This window comes from Morus notabilis, unplaced genomic scaffold (assembly GCF_000414095.1).
Source record: "Morus notabilis unplaced genomic scaffold, ASM41409v2 Scaffold518, whole genome shotgun sequence".
Lineage (NCBI taxonomy): Eukaryota > Viridiplantae > Streptophyta > Magnoliopsida > Rosales > Moraceae > Morus > Morus notabilis.
The window spans coordinates 867,431-882,926 of record NW_010366577.1 but is presented as its reverse complement, the minus strand read 5'-3'; the positions used below and the strand labels follow the sequence as shown (position 1 = coordinate 882,926).

At 32.6% G+C, this 15,496-nt stretch overlaps 2 protein-coding genes and 1 long non-coding RNA gene across 3 annotated transcripts in view; 2 read left to right on the top strand and 1 right to left on the bottom strand.

Moving 5' to 3' along the window:
* The first annotated feature begins 818 nt into the window (after positions 1–818).
* Positions 819–4,665, top strand: LOC21409782 (eukaryotic translation initiation factor 2 subunit gamma). The gene is made up of 9 exons (XM_010110658.2): positions 819–978; positions 1,109–1,221; positions 1,360–1,421; positions 1,734–1,846; positions 2,488–2,590; positions 2,925–3,152; positions 3,236–3,454; positions 3,685–3,945; positions 4,085–4,665. Exons 2-9 carry the CDS (start codon positions 1,116–1,118, stop codon positions 4,385–4,387), a joined length of 1,395 nt encoding a protein of 464 aa, XP_010108960.1. The 5' UTR covers positions 819–978; positions 1,109–1,115; the 3' UTR covers positions 4,388–4,665.
* Positions 4,666–6,907: 2,242 nt separating this feature from the next.
* LOC112094001 lies at positions 6,908–8,435 on the top strand. The gene is made up of 3 exons (XR_002903304.1): positions 6,908–7,054; positions 7,236–7,323; positions 8,382–8,435. It is a non-coding gene; the product is annotated as an uncharacterized LOC112094001 (long non-coding RNA).
* Positions 8,323–15,496, bottom strand: part of LOC21409781 (potassium channel SKOR) — a 9,319-nt gene continuing 2,145 nt past the window's right edge. The window contains exons 3-14 of the mRNA XM_010110657.2: positions 12,548–12,772; positions 12,345–12,408; positions 11,693–12,032; positions 11,167–11,462; positions 10,899–10,979; positions 10,507–10,605; positions 10,076–10,297; positions 9,753–9,941; positions 9,297–9,372; positions 8,905–9,199; positions 8,707–8,825; positions 8,323–8,602 (exon numbers count right to left, since the gene is read on the bottom strand). Of these exons, the coding sequence (XP_010108959.1) occupies positions 8,340–8,602; positions 8,707–8,825; positions 8,905–9,199; positions 9,297–9,372; positions 9,753–9,941; positions 10,076–10,297; positions 10,507–10,605; positions 10,899–10,979; positions 11,167–11,462; positions 11,693–12,032; positions 12,345–12,408; positions 12,548–12,772 (2,269 nt within the window). The 3' untranslated portion in view covers positions 8,323–8,339. The remainder of the gene's footprint in view (positions 8,603–8,706; positions 8,826–8,904; positions 9,200–9,296; positions 9,373–9,752; positions 9,942–10,075; positions 10,298–10,506; positions 10,606–10,898; positions 10,980–11,166; positions 11,463–11,692; positions 12,033–12,344; positions 12,409–12,547; positions 12,773–15,496) is intronic.

Here is a 15,496-nt window from a genome sequence, read left to right as displayed (position 1 = left end):
ATTATCCTTCAGAGTTTTATTAAAAGCAATTTAACATACAATTAAAAACAATTTAACATTTTAAACAGACTAGAAGTTCTTACTAGCATAAGAGGAATCAATTTAATAAGATTAAAGACTTCAGTCGAAGCCAAATAATAGTAGTTTTATATTCTTTTTTTTTATTTATAAGAATCAGTTTTTTTAATTGAAATTCTAAATCTTAATTCGACTCTTAAAGGAATATGATATACTTATCTAAATTTTCAAAGAAAAAAGCCCAAATTAGAGTTTTTTTAAATTGGAATTAGTTTTGGTACTCGGATGCCATTTTCAAAGTTCGAGAGCATCAACAGTGTGTTTGGTAGGGTGGAAAAGAGAAAAAAAAAAAAAAGTAGATGAAAGATTTTATAAAAGAAAATAAAATTTTAAATTGTTTGGAAGAAAATAAGGAATAAAAGAAAATAAAAATCTATAGGCCCACCAATTTTTAATCCTTCTAATTTAAAAAAAAATGAGGAAAAAAGTTTAAAAAAATAAGATATAAAATAATAATTTTAACATTTACCATTCATCATATTTTTATTTATATTTAACTATTATTATAAAATATCTTAAATTTAATATTTACTTTTCACTTTTCTTTTTCATCTACCAAACAATATAAAAAAAAAAATCATTTTACATTCTTTACTTAAATATTTTATTTCTCTTTCCTTCCTCTTTTCTATCCATTACCGAACATATAGTAGATACTAGAAATATCGAATTGCCCTTAATTTTCGATTTGGTTGACTGAATTCACTCTTTAATAAACGTTTTAAAAAAACTTGGCATGTAACCAAATATCCTATTTATTCACTCTTATTTTGGAACCCTAGCCGCATTCGTCTCTCTCCTAACGATTCACTCTCTCACTCTCGCTCTCTCGTCTCTCTGCATCTGATTCCCTCTCAATCAATCTTCTTTGCAGAATCATCGAAATCTCTCTCGAAGAAGGTACAATTTTTTTCTCGCATCTCTTCTCTTCGTTCCTTTTCGTCTCAAGAAACCTGAATTTCTGCTTCTTTTTTCTCTTTCTTTTCTTCGTATTTTCTCGGAAAATTCTTTTGGTCAATCCAATTTTTAGCGTCAAGATGTCGCGAAAAGGTTTGATGGAGCAGGACCTGAATAAATTGGATGTAACTAAGTTACATCCCCTCTCTCCGGAGGTCATATCTCGACAGGCAACGATCAATATTGGTAATTTTGATTTCGATGCTTCAATTTCCTTTAACTCACTTAATGTTGACAGTAATATTTAGTTTCTCATTGTAAATTTTTGTAATTCAAAATTTTGTTGTTGATTCTGACAATTTGGATCTTGATTTTTGTTCTCAGGCACAATAGGTCATGTGGCTCACGGGAAATCGACCGTCGTAAAAGCAATATCCGGTGTTCAGGTCATTTAATTTTTTTTTATTTTTTATTTTATTTTTTATGTTTATCAATACAACGCTATGTTCTTGTTTTCTGCCAAGGCTTATGAATAAATTGTTTGTTTGAGTGGTAATATTGTTAAAAATCCTTTTGAAATTTGGATAAACTGCTTGTATATATACAGACTGTTCGTTTTATATTTTAATTGGGGCTTAAGATTTCATTTATGCTCGTATTTAACTTTCTAATGAATGTAATTCGTGATACTAATTACAGAATTACGAATGTTTTTCGGGTCTAGTTTTGAACACTCGTTTATTTTTTCATATTTGCAGACTGTTCGTTTTAAGAATGAATTGGAGCGTAACATTACGATTAAGCTCGGATATGCAAATGCGAAAATATACAAATGTGAAGATGAACGGTGCCCTCGACCTATGTGCTACAAGTGGGTACAAGTTCAAGTAATGCAATTATCGTACTAGTAGTTATTAACTTTTTCCTTTAATTAAGGGTGTGTTTAGTGTAAGGGTTCAAATCAGGGTGGTTCTAGAACTTTGAACCAGAACCATGATTCATGGTTTGAACTATGAACCATGAATCATGGAACTCTTGTTTGGTTGTGCTTTTTATTTTATGGTTCAAATTAGAAATGTGATCCTAACTTGTGTTTGGTTGTCTTTTTTTCTGAGTATGATCCATGAACAAAATTATTTTTAAAAGGCATCGAAGAAGGAGAAATAAAATTATATTACGCTAAAATGATAAAAGAGAAAGTCAAAGACGTGAGGTGAGCTTCATTATTGAAGCTTCTCCATTATTGCAACAGTGCATTTGGGGTAGGTGACGTGAGGTGAGCTTCATTATTGAAGCGAAGACTGGGATTTGCAACAGTGTATTTGGGTTCTGCTGGACACGAATCAGGGGGGGTCCTGATTCCAGAATCAGGGCCTCAAAAGTCCCACCTGACCTCAACCCTGTTTCAGTGTTTTTGCCCTACCAAACGTGGATTCTTCTATGGACCCAGGGTTAGAACCACCTGAATCCACACACCAAACGCACTCTAAGAATTTCAAACTGTTTGTATAGGGCCTATGGAAGTGGAAAGGAAGATAGTCCTTTGTGCGATGTTCCGGGATTTGAGAACGCTAGGATGAAATTGCTGAGACATGTCTCTTTTGTGGATTGTCCGGTAAGATTATGAATTTCCATCCTTTTAAGGACTTGATATTTTATATTCCTCTTGTAGGATTGTAGTAGGCTGTTTAAAATCTACTTTTTGATCTCAATGTCATGAGGAAAATGTCAGTTTTACTTATCACCCTAAATCAAAGTTCTGGATAGTTTGCCTTAAGCAATTTTGTTTTCTGTTTGCGTTAGTTGTTTATCTAGTTTTGAAGTCTTATTAGAGTTTATTGGTTGCAAATATGGACATATATAGAACCATAGAAGTAATGTCTGGGTTTTTATGTATGTCAAATTAAATTTATGATTATCCGCTTTATTGTTTTACCCCCTTTTAACAGGGGCATGATATTCTCATGGCTACCATGCTTAATGGAGCGGCAATTATGGATGGAGCGTTGCTTCTCATAGCTGCTAATGAGAGCTGTCCCCAGCCACAAACTTCTGAGCACCTGGCAGCTGTTGAGATTATGCGCCTTCAGCACATTATAATTCTTCAAAATAAAGTGGATCTCATTCAAGAAAATGTTGCCATCAACCAGCATGAGTCAATCCAGAAGTTTATTCAGGTAAAGCTCCGATTTCTCCTTCCTCCTGGAATTATTTATCAGTGTTGAATATTCGTGGCTTGCTAAACAATTTTTTCTATCAGGGAACTGTTGCGGATGGTGCACCAGTAGTACCTATTTCTGCTCAACTGAAATATAACATTGATGTTGTGTGTGAGTACATTGTGAAAAAGATCCCCATTCCAGAAAGGAACTTTGTCTCTCCTCCTAATATGATTGTTATCCGATCATTTGACGTCAACAAGCCTGGGTTTGAGGTTGATGAGATAAAAGGTGGTGTTGCTGGTGGAAGTATTCTCAGGGTACGTGGGTTTTTTTTTCCCCTCCCTAATGTGTCTGCTTAAAGTGAGTAACCTTTCAAGCAGTACACATGCTTAGTGTGCATATTAGGATTATGCATAGTTTTTTGAGCTAATTAAGCTATAACCTAAGTTTTTTACTTTATACGTTGCATCATGACCAATAAGAAATCTACGTATGCACTTGTTATCTGAAAAATTTATCACCAACTTTTGACATCCTTTTTTTGTAGGGTGTTCTGAAAGTGAACCAATTTATCGAGGTTCGTCCTGGGATTGTGGTTAAAGATGAGAGTGGAAACATCAGATGCACCCCAATTTATTCCAGAATTGTTTCACTCTATGCTGAGCAAAATGAGCTGCAATTTGCAGTGCCCGGAGGCCTGATTGGTGTTGGTACAACAATGGACCCAACTTTGACACGTGCTGATAGGTTGGTGGGACAAGTTCTTGGTGAAGTTGGATCTCTTCCTGAGGTTTTTGTTGAACTTGAGGTAAGAAACGCAATTGCAAGAACAATTTATGTGATTTGTTGATCGACTTGACTTGTATAATCTTGTAGGTGGCCGTTACTGTAATTCGTTGTTCTTTGTCTCTGTCCAGTAGCAGCTAAATATTGCTCTGATTTTTCAGGTCAACTTCTTCCTTCTGAGAAGGCTTTTGGGTGTGAGGACAAAGGGCTCAGAGAGGCAAGGAAGGGTCTCAAAACTTACAAAAGGGGAGATCCTCATGTTGAACATAGGATCCATGTCTACCGGGGCTAGGGTCCTCGCTGTAAAAAATGATTTGGCCAAGCTGCAGCTCACATCCCCAGTTTGCACTAGCAGAGGAGAGAAGATTGCACTCAGTCGACGAGTCGAAAAGCACTGGCGTCTCATCGGATGGGGCCAGATTCAAGCTGGAACTACACTTGACGTCCCGCCCTCCCCCATCTGAGCTGCCTCTCTGCATACGTTTAACACAGAAAAAGTCGAGAAAACCAGTATTAAAGTTTTTAAGGTCAAGGGAGAAAGATGTGGGAAGGGCGACAATTGTTGGGAACCATTTTTGTGAGATGGAGAAGAAAACCTTATTTGGATAATATTTTAGATGTGACGCTTAGCGCCAATTGTGAATTTGAGCCTTCTTTTTGCATTCTGATCGTTGAGTTTTTGGTGGTTTGTTTAGAACCATGCGCCGAGATTCTTTAAAACTTCATTAGCAATTTGGTGTCATTTTCCTGTCTCGTTTCCTCCGTGCATCTCAGCGTTAAGTGCAAGAGCCAACTATAAGTTCTTAAATGATGGAGCGACATCACATATTTAATATTTTTCACTAATATTTATTAACAAACTAATAATTGTCCCTTTTTTTGTTTTGTTTAAGGATTAAATCTACAACTTTAATATAGGAATTATTTCTTAATAGAGAGAGAAAGTTCAGGGTTTTTATAAGGTAAAATTAATGATTTCCATCTAATATTAGAGAGACTATTTATGAGATTTTAGTGTAGGGACTATTTACAAGATGACTAGCTTCTATAAAGAAGAAAAAGTTAAGGACTATCTACGAATTTAACTTTAAATTAATTAGGATCTATTTGAAAAATGTATTTAAATCATGATTTGGATTTTACTTCAAATTCTTTATGAAAGAACTATTGGTCAGAAATTTTTTTATTTAAATTCTTTATGAAAATAAAATACTATAACATAATTATAATTTGAGTTTTGAGTATATGTACTAAACAACTTCTTAATACCTCAACTAATAGATAACAGATTTCTTTGATTCCAAGCTATAGGGGAAAAATAACGGAAGGCTACACCTGGATAGATCAGGGGTCCTAGAGAAACTATTTAATTATTTATTAAGGGAAGGCTTCGAGAGCATTCCCTATATACAGTCACACTCCTTTCAAACAGTGATGAAGTTAGAAAAAATTTCCGGGAGGGGCTTGAATAGCTTAAATTTTTAACTAAATTAACTGTGGAGTATTATTAGAAATAAAATTAAGAATGTAAATGAAAGATTATAAATATTCTACATAAAATATAAACTTAGTATATTTTAAAGGAGTACAATAATATAAATTTTATATCAAACTTTAGGGTACAAATAAAAACTTTTAAAAAGTTAGCACAAAATTTATAAAAGATTTTAAAAGGGGTTAAACAAGAAAATAGAAGGCAAAATAATGATTTTTTTAAGAATATTAAGGAAGCTAGATGGCCCCGGGGCTGCAGCCTCCTCTGGGCCAAAACTAGCTTCGTCTTGGCTTTCAAATATACAAATATACATATATTTATATATAGAGTCCTTTCTGGATTAAAGCTAGCTTTGTCGCTGCTTTCAAATATACATATAAACATATATCTATATATCTATATATAAGAAATGTGGAAAATAGTAGAAAATAGGTCAATATGAAAAGCTTAAGAAAGTATATAGGCCAATTTTTAGTTATAGAAATTAATAGGCCAAAACTTGTCAAGTTATGATTTATAACCAGATAAGTTATGGACAAACTTGTCAAGTTATGGTTCATAGCCAGACAAGTTATAGACAATTATGGACAATAACTTGTCAAGTTATGGTTCAGACAAGTTATGGACGAAAATAGTAATTTGGCCTATTTATTAACTTATGTAAACTATTGACCTATTAATTTTAATTCATCTCAAGTCTTAGCCTATTTTCTTCTTTCTCCCAAGAAATGTTAATGTGTACTTGCTACAATACATTTTTTAACTAAAACGATATAGTTGCTACAGTACAGTGCATTTTTTTATCAAACCTACGTCGTTTTGGTTAGCGTGTTCTTTTTATTTTATCTTTTTTTTTTCATTTTAATCCCTTTTATCTTTTTTTTAATTTTTATCCTGAAATTTTATTTTTCTTGTCTTAGTTCTTTTTATCATAAAACTTATTTTTTATTAATCGTCCCAAAACTTATTTATTTTTTCATTTTGATCCTTTTTGACCCTTGTTTTATTTTTACCCCGAAACTTTATATTTTTGTTTTAATTCCTTTTATTCTAAAACTTATTTATTTATTCATTTTTATTTTTTTTTTATTTTTTTTTTTATAAGCTTCTTATCCTAAAATTTTATTATTATTTTTATTTCGATATTTTAAATTCAGATATTATATATTTTAAATAATACTATGATAATTGAAACTTAAACAGACAATTACTCTCTTTGTGTTATGGACACAGTCTCGTTCACTTCGCGGATTTGAGTTTTCAATTCGAATTGAGATGTGATATTTTTTGAGAGTTTTTTACTCTAGTAGAAAAAGTTAGATGTGATATTTCTGATAGTTTTTTACTGTAAAAATATAAAACTGAAAACTCGAATCGGTGAAATGAACAATGCCTACAAATCACTGTTTCAGAACATTCAATCAGTGCATGCAAACCCTACTAGATACGGAAGGAAGAAGAGAGCTATCAGCTGAGTCGCAATCCAAGTTCAGACAAGAAATTGATTTTCTTGTTTCTCAGTGGCGAGCGGCCCAAATCATGTTGGAGATCGGGTGGCATAACGGTGGTTCTCGCCGTGAGACTGAGGAACGTCTCTGCTCTGATATCTTCTCTTGGTTCACTCAACCTCATGATCGTACGTAATTTAAAATTTTTGGTTTTTTTTTTAGTAAGAGCAGCTCATGCCCTTCATGTTTTAATTATCAATAAATTGGCTATTTTTTATTTTAAAAAAAAAAGTTAAATAGGAAGTTAGGAACTAAATTTGCCTAATTTCATTTAAAGAAATAAACAATGATAAATTTCTTCCTCTGCAGCCACTCTGTTGTCCCAGAACTGGGCCCGGATGTTAAGTTCTCTTATGCATCACGCAAGGCAGTGTAGGAATTTAAGGAGGCAAAAGCTGTAAGTCTTAAGGAGTTTTAAGATCTTGTCAATCACTCTATGCTGTCAGCTGAAAGTCGCTGCAAATTTGCAATTGTTGCACTTCATTGTTGCAGTGTTTGTGATTTGTTTTATCAATCAATTATATAAACAAGAGACGCTGCTAACTTCCTTTGTTTAAAAACTGAAGAGATAGCGAAAGTAACTTGGAATTGGTTAATACTTGCAAATTGCAAATGAAATGGCTTAATGGTGAGCGACATTTCAGATGATTTGTACTAAAGCTTAGCCATTTACTTTTATAGTTGTACTTATCGTTTTTATATACTGAAAATCACTAGTGAAATCTTTTTTTTTTAAACAAATTTCCAATAGTAATAATCACTGTGACTCATATAGATATAATTGACGTAATAACCATTACTAATCATAAGCTTGACTACATTTCATGTGTTCCTAATCGTATAGTGAATTCTGTTTTTAGAGGATCAGGAGCTTCTTTGTCTTTGTTATCTTGTGAACTCTACATTTTGCATCCGAAAACAGCTCAGAAGAAGACAACAAATGAATCAAAACCCATAGCAAATTGAGATACAGACCAAGCATGCCCCTGAATATTTAACACATCACTAAAAGAACCACTAATTCAACGGATTTTAAAATTCAAGAGGTCAATTGTCAAGAATTTTAGTTCATGGACTGAATTGTCAAACACGAAAAGTTGTAGGGGAATTCATGAAAAAAGCCTGAATTTAATTTACATTTGAATAAAAAACTAATTTTTTTTCATCCTTTGCTGTCCAACGAAAGAAAAGGATGCTACAATTGGTTTTCAACAGTTGTACACATTTCAACCAGCTAATTGATAGCGAACTCTTCCCTAAAGTATTTGAAAAGGAGAATAGAAGAGGATACCATTGATCACTTACTATATTATATAAATGGAGATATATATATATATATATATATATATATATATGACACACAGATGAGGATTTTTATACATTCTAATTGGTGTTACCAAAATAATACAAAGACTATTCTCCAACAGACTGCTTTGAATGTGTTTCACCCACTAGGTACAGCTTCTGACCATCATTGATCAAGTCTACATCAAGAATTTTTCCTGCATCTTCTGATAAAATACAAGAAACACTTGAAATTTCTAGTTGATCTGCTGCTTTCTTAATAAGATCTTCAATGGTGTTTGGGACCCACAACACAATCCCAGGTCTTCTATCTTCTTTAGGATCCCAGGGGTGGAAAGGGAACACTGTGCATTTCTTTTGGTGCGCTTTCTCTGCAAGTACGCAATGAGGTTAGGACATATTTCGTCAAGAACCAGTTGTATTATGATAGTCTAATGTTTTGTAATTTGTAATTTTTTTTTGTTCTGATCTGTACCTTTATCTCCAGCGTGGTACGGGAAATCCAACAACTGAGCAGCCTTTGCGTCTTCAAGCAACTTGATCAAATTCTTGTTTCCGCACATCCTGCCTTCATCGAGTGGGGTGTTTCCCCATCTGTGGAATGGAAAATCAATGATAAAGTAATTGCTTCCTTTCTTTCATAGCTGCATTAAACAAAATCTCGCAGTGATACCTGTCCTTAGAGAAAACGCTGGCCCCGGCTTCTAACAGCAACTTTGCCATCAAGTACAGTCCTTCTGAGGCAGCTATGTGAAGTGGGGTTCGGTGGTCATAGTCTTTGGAGTTTGGATCAATGCCATTTGCCAATATCCTTTTAAGAAAGTCTGAGTCTCCCCTAGAAACAGCAGTGCACAGAAAACTACCCGCATTGTCTATCTTCAAGGAGGCGCCTTCTTTCACAAGTAAAGATGAGACTCGGTCATGTCCATTCTTGAGGGCTTCCAGCAAGGGCGTGTTCCCAAAACTATCTGAGGAGATATACGAGCCAATTCTCAAAGGTCACAACGCGAATGAAAGAAAAAACGGGCGCTGTTCGTAATAGTTTAAGGTTGTCACAAAATTTACCTTTAGTATTGACATCCACTCCTTCCTGAATAAGGAAAAGTGTAATGTCTTCATAGCCTCTTGATGCAGCAAGATGCTGTAGAAAAGCAAAAGGCACAAAAAGCACAGGAGAAATATATGTTCAAGAATTTTCGAAAACTAGAACTAGCTAAATGACAAGTCTTTATGGGGTCTTTTCATAAACAAATGCGGACCTACTATTTAAAATTCATTCAGGTTTATATAGCGCAATCACAACCATCGTTGAAAAATTTTCAGATATATTATGTGGTAGATGACAGTTTTTTTTATTAAACGGCTCACAATTTTTTTTTTCCCCATCATCCCATGACCAAAAATGGGATGTATATACATACATATGGAAGTTATACCGATTATATACAAAGTCTTTCAAACAATTAATTAATGCGCGTTAATAAAGATAAGAACTTCAGACGTTAACAAGTAGACAGTTACCAAGGGTGATCTTCCATCATAATCTGTCTTGTTGGGGTCAGCTCCAGCTCGGATGAGACCTTTTAGCTGATACAGATCACCATGATAAGCAGCACTATTGACTTTCAAGGCAAGTTCAGCTTCTTGTTTCCCAATATGAAACGTAATGTCCGATTCCAATTGCTTAACACGGATGTTAGATTCTTTCCCCTGTAAGCATGTGGCCAAATTCATCAAGCGTTCAAGATATAGAGACAGAGAGAGTAGAATATTCTAAGACTGACAAAATTCAGGCAAATACTTATTTTACTAAACCATAGTAGTCATTAAAATAGTAATATTACCTCCAAAAGGTTGTTCAATATTTTCCTACCATCGTGAAAGTATATGTCAAGGATATTTGTAAATGATTGCTTATCGATTCGGAGAAGCCTACATAGTTCGCATACGCGAACGGTGTATGGCTGAGGAATGTTGCAAAGAATTGAAATTATTCCAAAAGAGCTCTTGGGTTGTAAAGAAGAAATAGTTTCTTCTGAGCCATCTTCTCCTATTCCAACTTCCTCCTACACAAGATAAGAGTGGTTCTTTTAATCTCATTTAAAAGAACCTCAGAGATAAAAACATATGTATCCGTTCTTGGGACTTTTCAGAAATGACACGAGATTAAGTCAAAACTACATTTGATATGGATGAAATATATGGCTGCATTGCATGTTAAAATTTGAGATTTAATGAATGATTGATATTTGACATTTGGGATATAGAATCTTACCAGCGCACCTTGACAGACAAAATAAAGTTGATCTACAACATTTCCTTGTTCCATTATCACTTCACCTGGGAGGAAAAACTCCTCATGCACCTTAATAACCTGCAAGATGAAAAGAAGAACAATTATTTTGCACTTAGATAAACATCAGATTATTCTTAATAACCTACACATTTATCGGCCCCATTGTCATTTCATGTGGTGTCACAGAGGAAGACATCAGTTAGAATGCCATCTGAACTTGACATGATACAAAGATTATTCTGGAAATGAAAAACACTTACAGTTTTTATTTGAAAAGCAAGTTACAATTACAGTTCTTCTTTTAGCACATTTGAAATCTAATAAAACTTGGAAAAAAAAAAAAAGAAAAAAGAAAACAGAAAAATACTTACAATCTGATTGATGAATTCTGCAGAGCATCCCTTAAAGAGACAAACATTTTCAATGGATGGTAAATACAGAGTCTGGGAAATCTGAAATTGAAAAATAAATTATAAATCAAACATTGCAGTGATCCAAAATTCTTGAACAAAATAAAGAACAAATCAATTAATGTACTGAATAACAAAAAACACTGTTTAGGAAAAAAGAAATGCCTTAACATAAGTAAATGGATAATATATAGGTGAGGTAACACAAAATTCTTGTCCCTATTTTTACCTTAGCGCGAATCGAAATGGGGATGTCCTGAAGAACAGCAGCGTCTGTGTAGCTACTCTCATACTGCAAACGCACGTGGCCTTTTATCTGATTCCTGATATCCCTCCCAAGTCTATTTCTGTTCATATACTTGATGAGATCTGTCATTTTGTCTCGAAATTTTTCTGTCTTTGATCCTTTCACTATTAATGCTGTCATGTTACCGATCAAATATGCACCAAGAATCATGTCAAATGACACGTATATCATTATGAATATCATTTCTCTCAAATTAACTGCATGTATATCTCCATAACCTGCCACAGAAAGACCACTATTATGCATTAGTGAAAGTAATAAACCTACATGAGAAGATAACTAGCATGGTCTTTCTTATTGTTTTAAATCGCACACTAATCTTTCCATACGTTTGTTTCATAGGTTCGAACCACTATTCATACTTTTTTGCCACAGTTTTAATATGCTGTCATGTGTTACAAATAGCATTCCTTCAACTAAAATTAGCACTGAAAAGAGAATTTCGTACCAACAGTGGCCATGGTGACAATGGCAAAATATAAGGACGTCATGTAGCGCTTCCATAAATCAATCTCTCGAAAGTGTGAATAGCTATAGTCACCCAACTTCAAACTCCCAATCCAAGTATAACCTTCTTTAGAAGCAGGCAGAGTGGTTGCCAAATAGTAGAAAATGCAAGCCGCTGTATGTGTGCAATACAGTTCAACAACAATGAGTTTTACAATCCTAGTGAAGAGGTAATTGATTCGTATGTCCTTCTCCAAGTTCTGGAAGAAAGCAGTTACTTTGCGCACTCTGCTTAGCCTGATCCATAGAAGATATCTCACGGCCTCTTTTCTCCCGCATGTCTATTCACAAAAGGATTTCTTTCTGTGATTACAAAAACTGAAGCGAACCAAAAGTCGTAATTGATAAACTTTGGTTTGGAGAATCATTGTCATTTATATAGCAAATCGGGACAAATTTCTTAAGTGACAGCATAAACTAGAAAATGGTTTCACTTAGACTAATGTACACATGAGTTCCTTCTTTAAAATACAATATTTATGGCACATCATGAGTTTCTTGTACATGGATATACTTGAAAATATGGACCAACACATAAACAGGCAAAAGTATGAATGATTATGATTATATACAATTAGAAAGAAAAGAAGTACCTTATAGATAATATCCCAAGGCAAACAACCAAGCAGATCAATAACAAAATGTGATTTCAAATACCTGAGGAAAACATTAAATAAACACTTAAACATCAGTAATTCTATACACATGCAATTGTCAAAGTTGCTGCTTATAAGAGGAAAAACTATTATTATCTAACCGTCCAAAAGAGAAAATATCATATAAATGAAACAAGTACCGGAGAGCAATAGGGTTGCGCTTACAGACCATACGGTAGGTCTGACTGTCTCGGTAGGCGACGAAGAACTGTAAGACGATGTCGACGAGAAATGCGATCTGTCCCACGATGTCGAGCACAAAGAGGTCTTCGTTCAGTCCTCTGAAGAAGCCAAACTCCAAGGGAGTGAAGAATGAAGAGTACACTGCCCATATCAATATGAACTTCTGCCATACCCTATACCACCTGCATGCAATGCATTTTGCCTCAACATTTATTTTCCTTTCCAAACAAGAAAGTGAAAGAAAATGGTATTAAAAACAAGTAATGAACTTTTCGTTAACGGAAGAAAAGAGACTGATCTTAACCTTCTTCAATAACGACATGTTATGAAAGATATTTCAAAATAAATAGTAGTTATCTAAAGCAAGATAACTAGGTTAAACCAACCACTATATCTCCTTTTTCTCCCCTTTTTTTTTTTTAATATTTGACGTCACAGTTATGTTCGTATATAGCTTGTACGTATAATAGTATAGTGTGATGACAAAAAATAATCCATGTAATAGAGAAAACATTATGATTATTAATATTAATTAAGTATCAGTATAGTTTAGTAGTGCTTCAGTAGAAGGCTTCTTTGTAGCTGTAACTACTAGTTTTTATAGTTTAGCACATTTTAGGAAAATTAATTAAAAAAATGACAAATAAACATCATTTGAAAGTGAAAGATGGTAAGACATTAGTGGATGTTTTACCACTGACCAGTAATCTTGTATCCAAATTCGTTATTCCCTGGTTTATTCGTATATTTTAAACAATAGTATTTGGTCATTAAGGACTCATTTACCATTTTTACGTAAATTTATCCCAAAAAAAAATGATGCTACCTAGACCTAGACGTAAATATTTTTTTCTTTTTGTTTGAAATTTCTAATATTATACCCATTTGGCAAACAAATTAAATAGAAAATGAGGCATCGAAAATCCAAACCACCAAATTTTGAGCTTTTTCTAGCTAATTATCACTAAAACAGAAAAGTGAGGCAAAACGGTTAAAAGTCACAACACGTTGTTTTAGAAAGTTAAACCTATATAAATAATACTCCTACCAAACTAGCTTTTTTTTTTTTTTTTTTTTTTTTCTGCTCATATATCACAATACATATATCCATGATAACTACATAAACATATATACATATATATCTACTATAATCCCTCAAGATTTACAAAATGCAAATCCAAGACAAATAAATTTAAAACAAACTTTTAAAGCGTATACATACGTATATATTTGATGTTAATCTTTTTTAGCTGGAAAACTGGAAATACTTTACAGCGTCTTAATCTATCACTGTCGGGAAGAAAAAAAATTAGGGAAAATTTCTTATCACGTCTTTTCTGTCATTATACGTTCTAATTATATATAATAGCGAGTTTTAAGTAGAACCTAATTAAAGTCAAATGAAGATATTGTTGTGCAAAAACTCGGCGTAATAATTCTAGATAGAGACGAAAAGAAGTCTTTCAACTATTTGGTAAAGATCATATCACATATGCTACGCAGCCAAACTTGGCATCCCGAGTGTAGAAGGAGAGAGAAAATAAAGAGTTGTGTTTTTTCCCATAATTATTCCTCCACTTAAAATCTGCCACGCAGCCAAACTTTTTTTTTCTTTTTTCCTTTTGTTGAATATAACAATCATTGAATTGTTTGATCCTTTTCTCTAGTCTAGATTATATGAAAAATAAAAACAAAAAAAACATAAAGTATTGCCAGTTTGACACCTTAATTATGAACCAATAGTTATCCAAATGAGGACTTTAATACTGCAACCCAACTACGTTTGACCCTGTAGAACAAATCTCTCAATCACTAAAAATCACATATAATTCCCTAAAACAATGAATAAAAATTATCTAGACTACTATTCTGTTTTTGTTATCTTTACATTTATATCATTCAAAATTTAAGTTTTTGCCAGTTAATTTCAATCTCCGTCTAATGATAACTATTCATGTATGTGTCAAAATCATGGTGGGAACTGGACAATAGATAAGCAACAATGAAATATAGGTGTGAATCGTTAACTTGGCCAACACATATTAGGAGATATTTAGTTGGAAGATTTAAACCATGATTTGAATTATAGTTCATGGTTCGTTACATATTTTCTCTCACATAAAATACACGTAAATTAAAATTGATTCTAATCACATGATTTTAATTCATGAACCAAACGTCTCCTTAATGGTTATCCATTTCTTGCTTCTTTTTTTCTTTTTTTTTTCTTTTTTTTTCTTTTTTTTTTAGACCATTTCTTCCTCGTTAGTCCACCAACATGGTTCGATAGAAGAGACCAAACAAGACAAGTATTGTTGCGTGTAAGTACATACACAGGTTAAACGGGCCCTAATAAAGTAACATTGAGTACTCATTGGCTTAGTTTGGTATTATTGTAGATTTTAAAAAAATTATTTTGCTCTGTTAAAAAAAATAACTGTTATAAAAAGTATCTGAGTGTTTAGTAAATTATAATTATAATAACTGTACTGATTTTAAAATTAATGTAATAGCGTTTCATAAATTATGAGGTTGAATTACTGTGGACAATTAAAAATTACGACTATATTATATTATAATATAATATAATATATATATAATTACGATATAATATATATTTATTATTATATTTAATATAATACAAAAAACTATTATTATATAATATATTATATAACTATAATATGGAATATAATAATATTATTAAAATAATAAACGATTATATTATATTATACTATAAAATAATATATATAATTACAATATAATGTATATTTATTATTATATTTAATATAATACAATAAAACTATTATTAAATAACATATTATATAATTATGATATAGAATATAATAATATTATTAAAATGGTTAATATAATTACAATATTGTAAAACATATTATAATATTACATAA

Excerpts from the sequence above, each read along its gene's own strand:
- LOC21409782 (XM_010110658.2), top strand. The coding sequence starts at position 1,116 with ATGTCGCGAAAAGGTTTGATGGAGCAGGACCTGAATAAATTGGATGTA. Across the intron at positions 1,422-1,733 it reads AAGCAATATCCGGTGTTCAG|ACTGTTCGTTTTAAGAATGA; the intron begins GTCATTTAATTT and ends TCATATTTGCAG. Across the intron at positions 3,153-3,235 it reads CAATCCAGAAGTTTATTCAG|GGAACTGTTGCGGATGGTGC; the intron begins GTAAAGCTCCGA and ends TTTTTCTATCAG.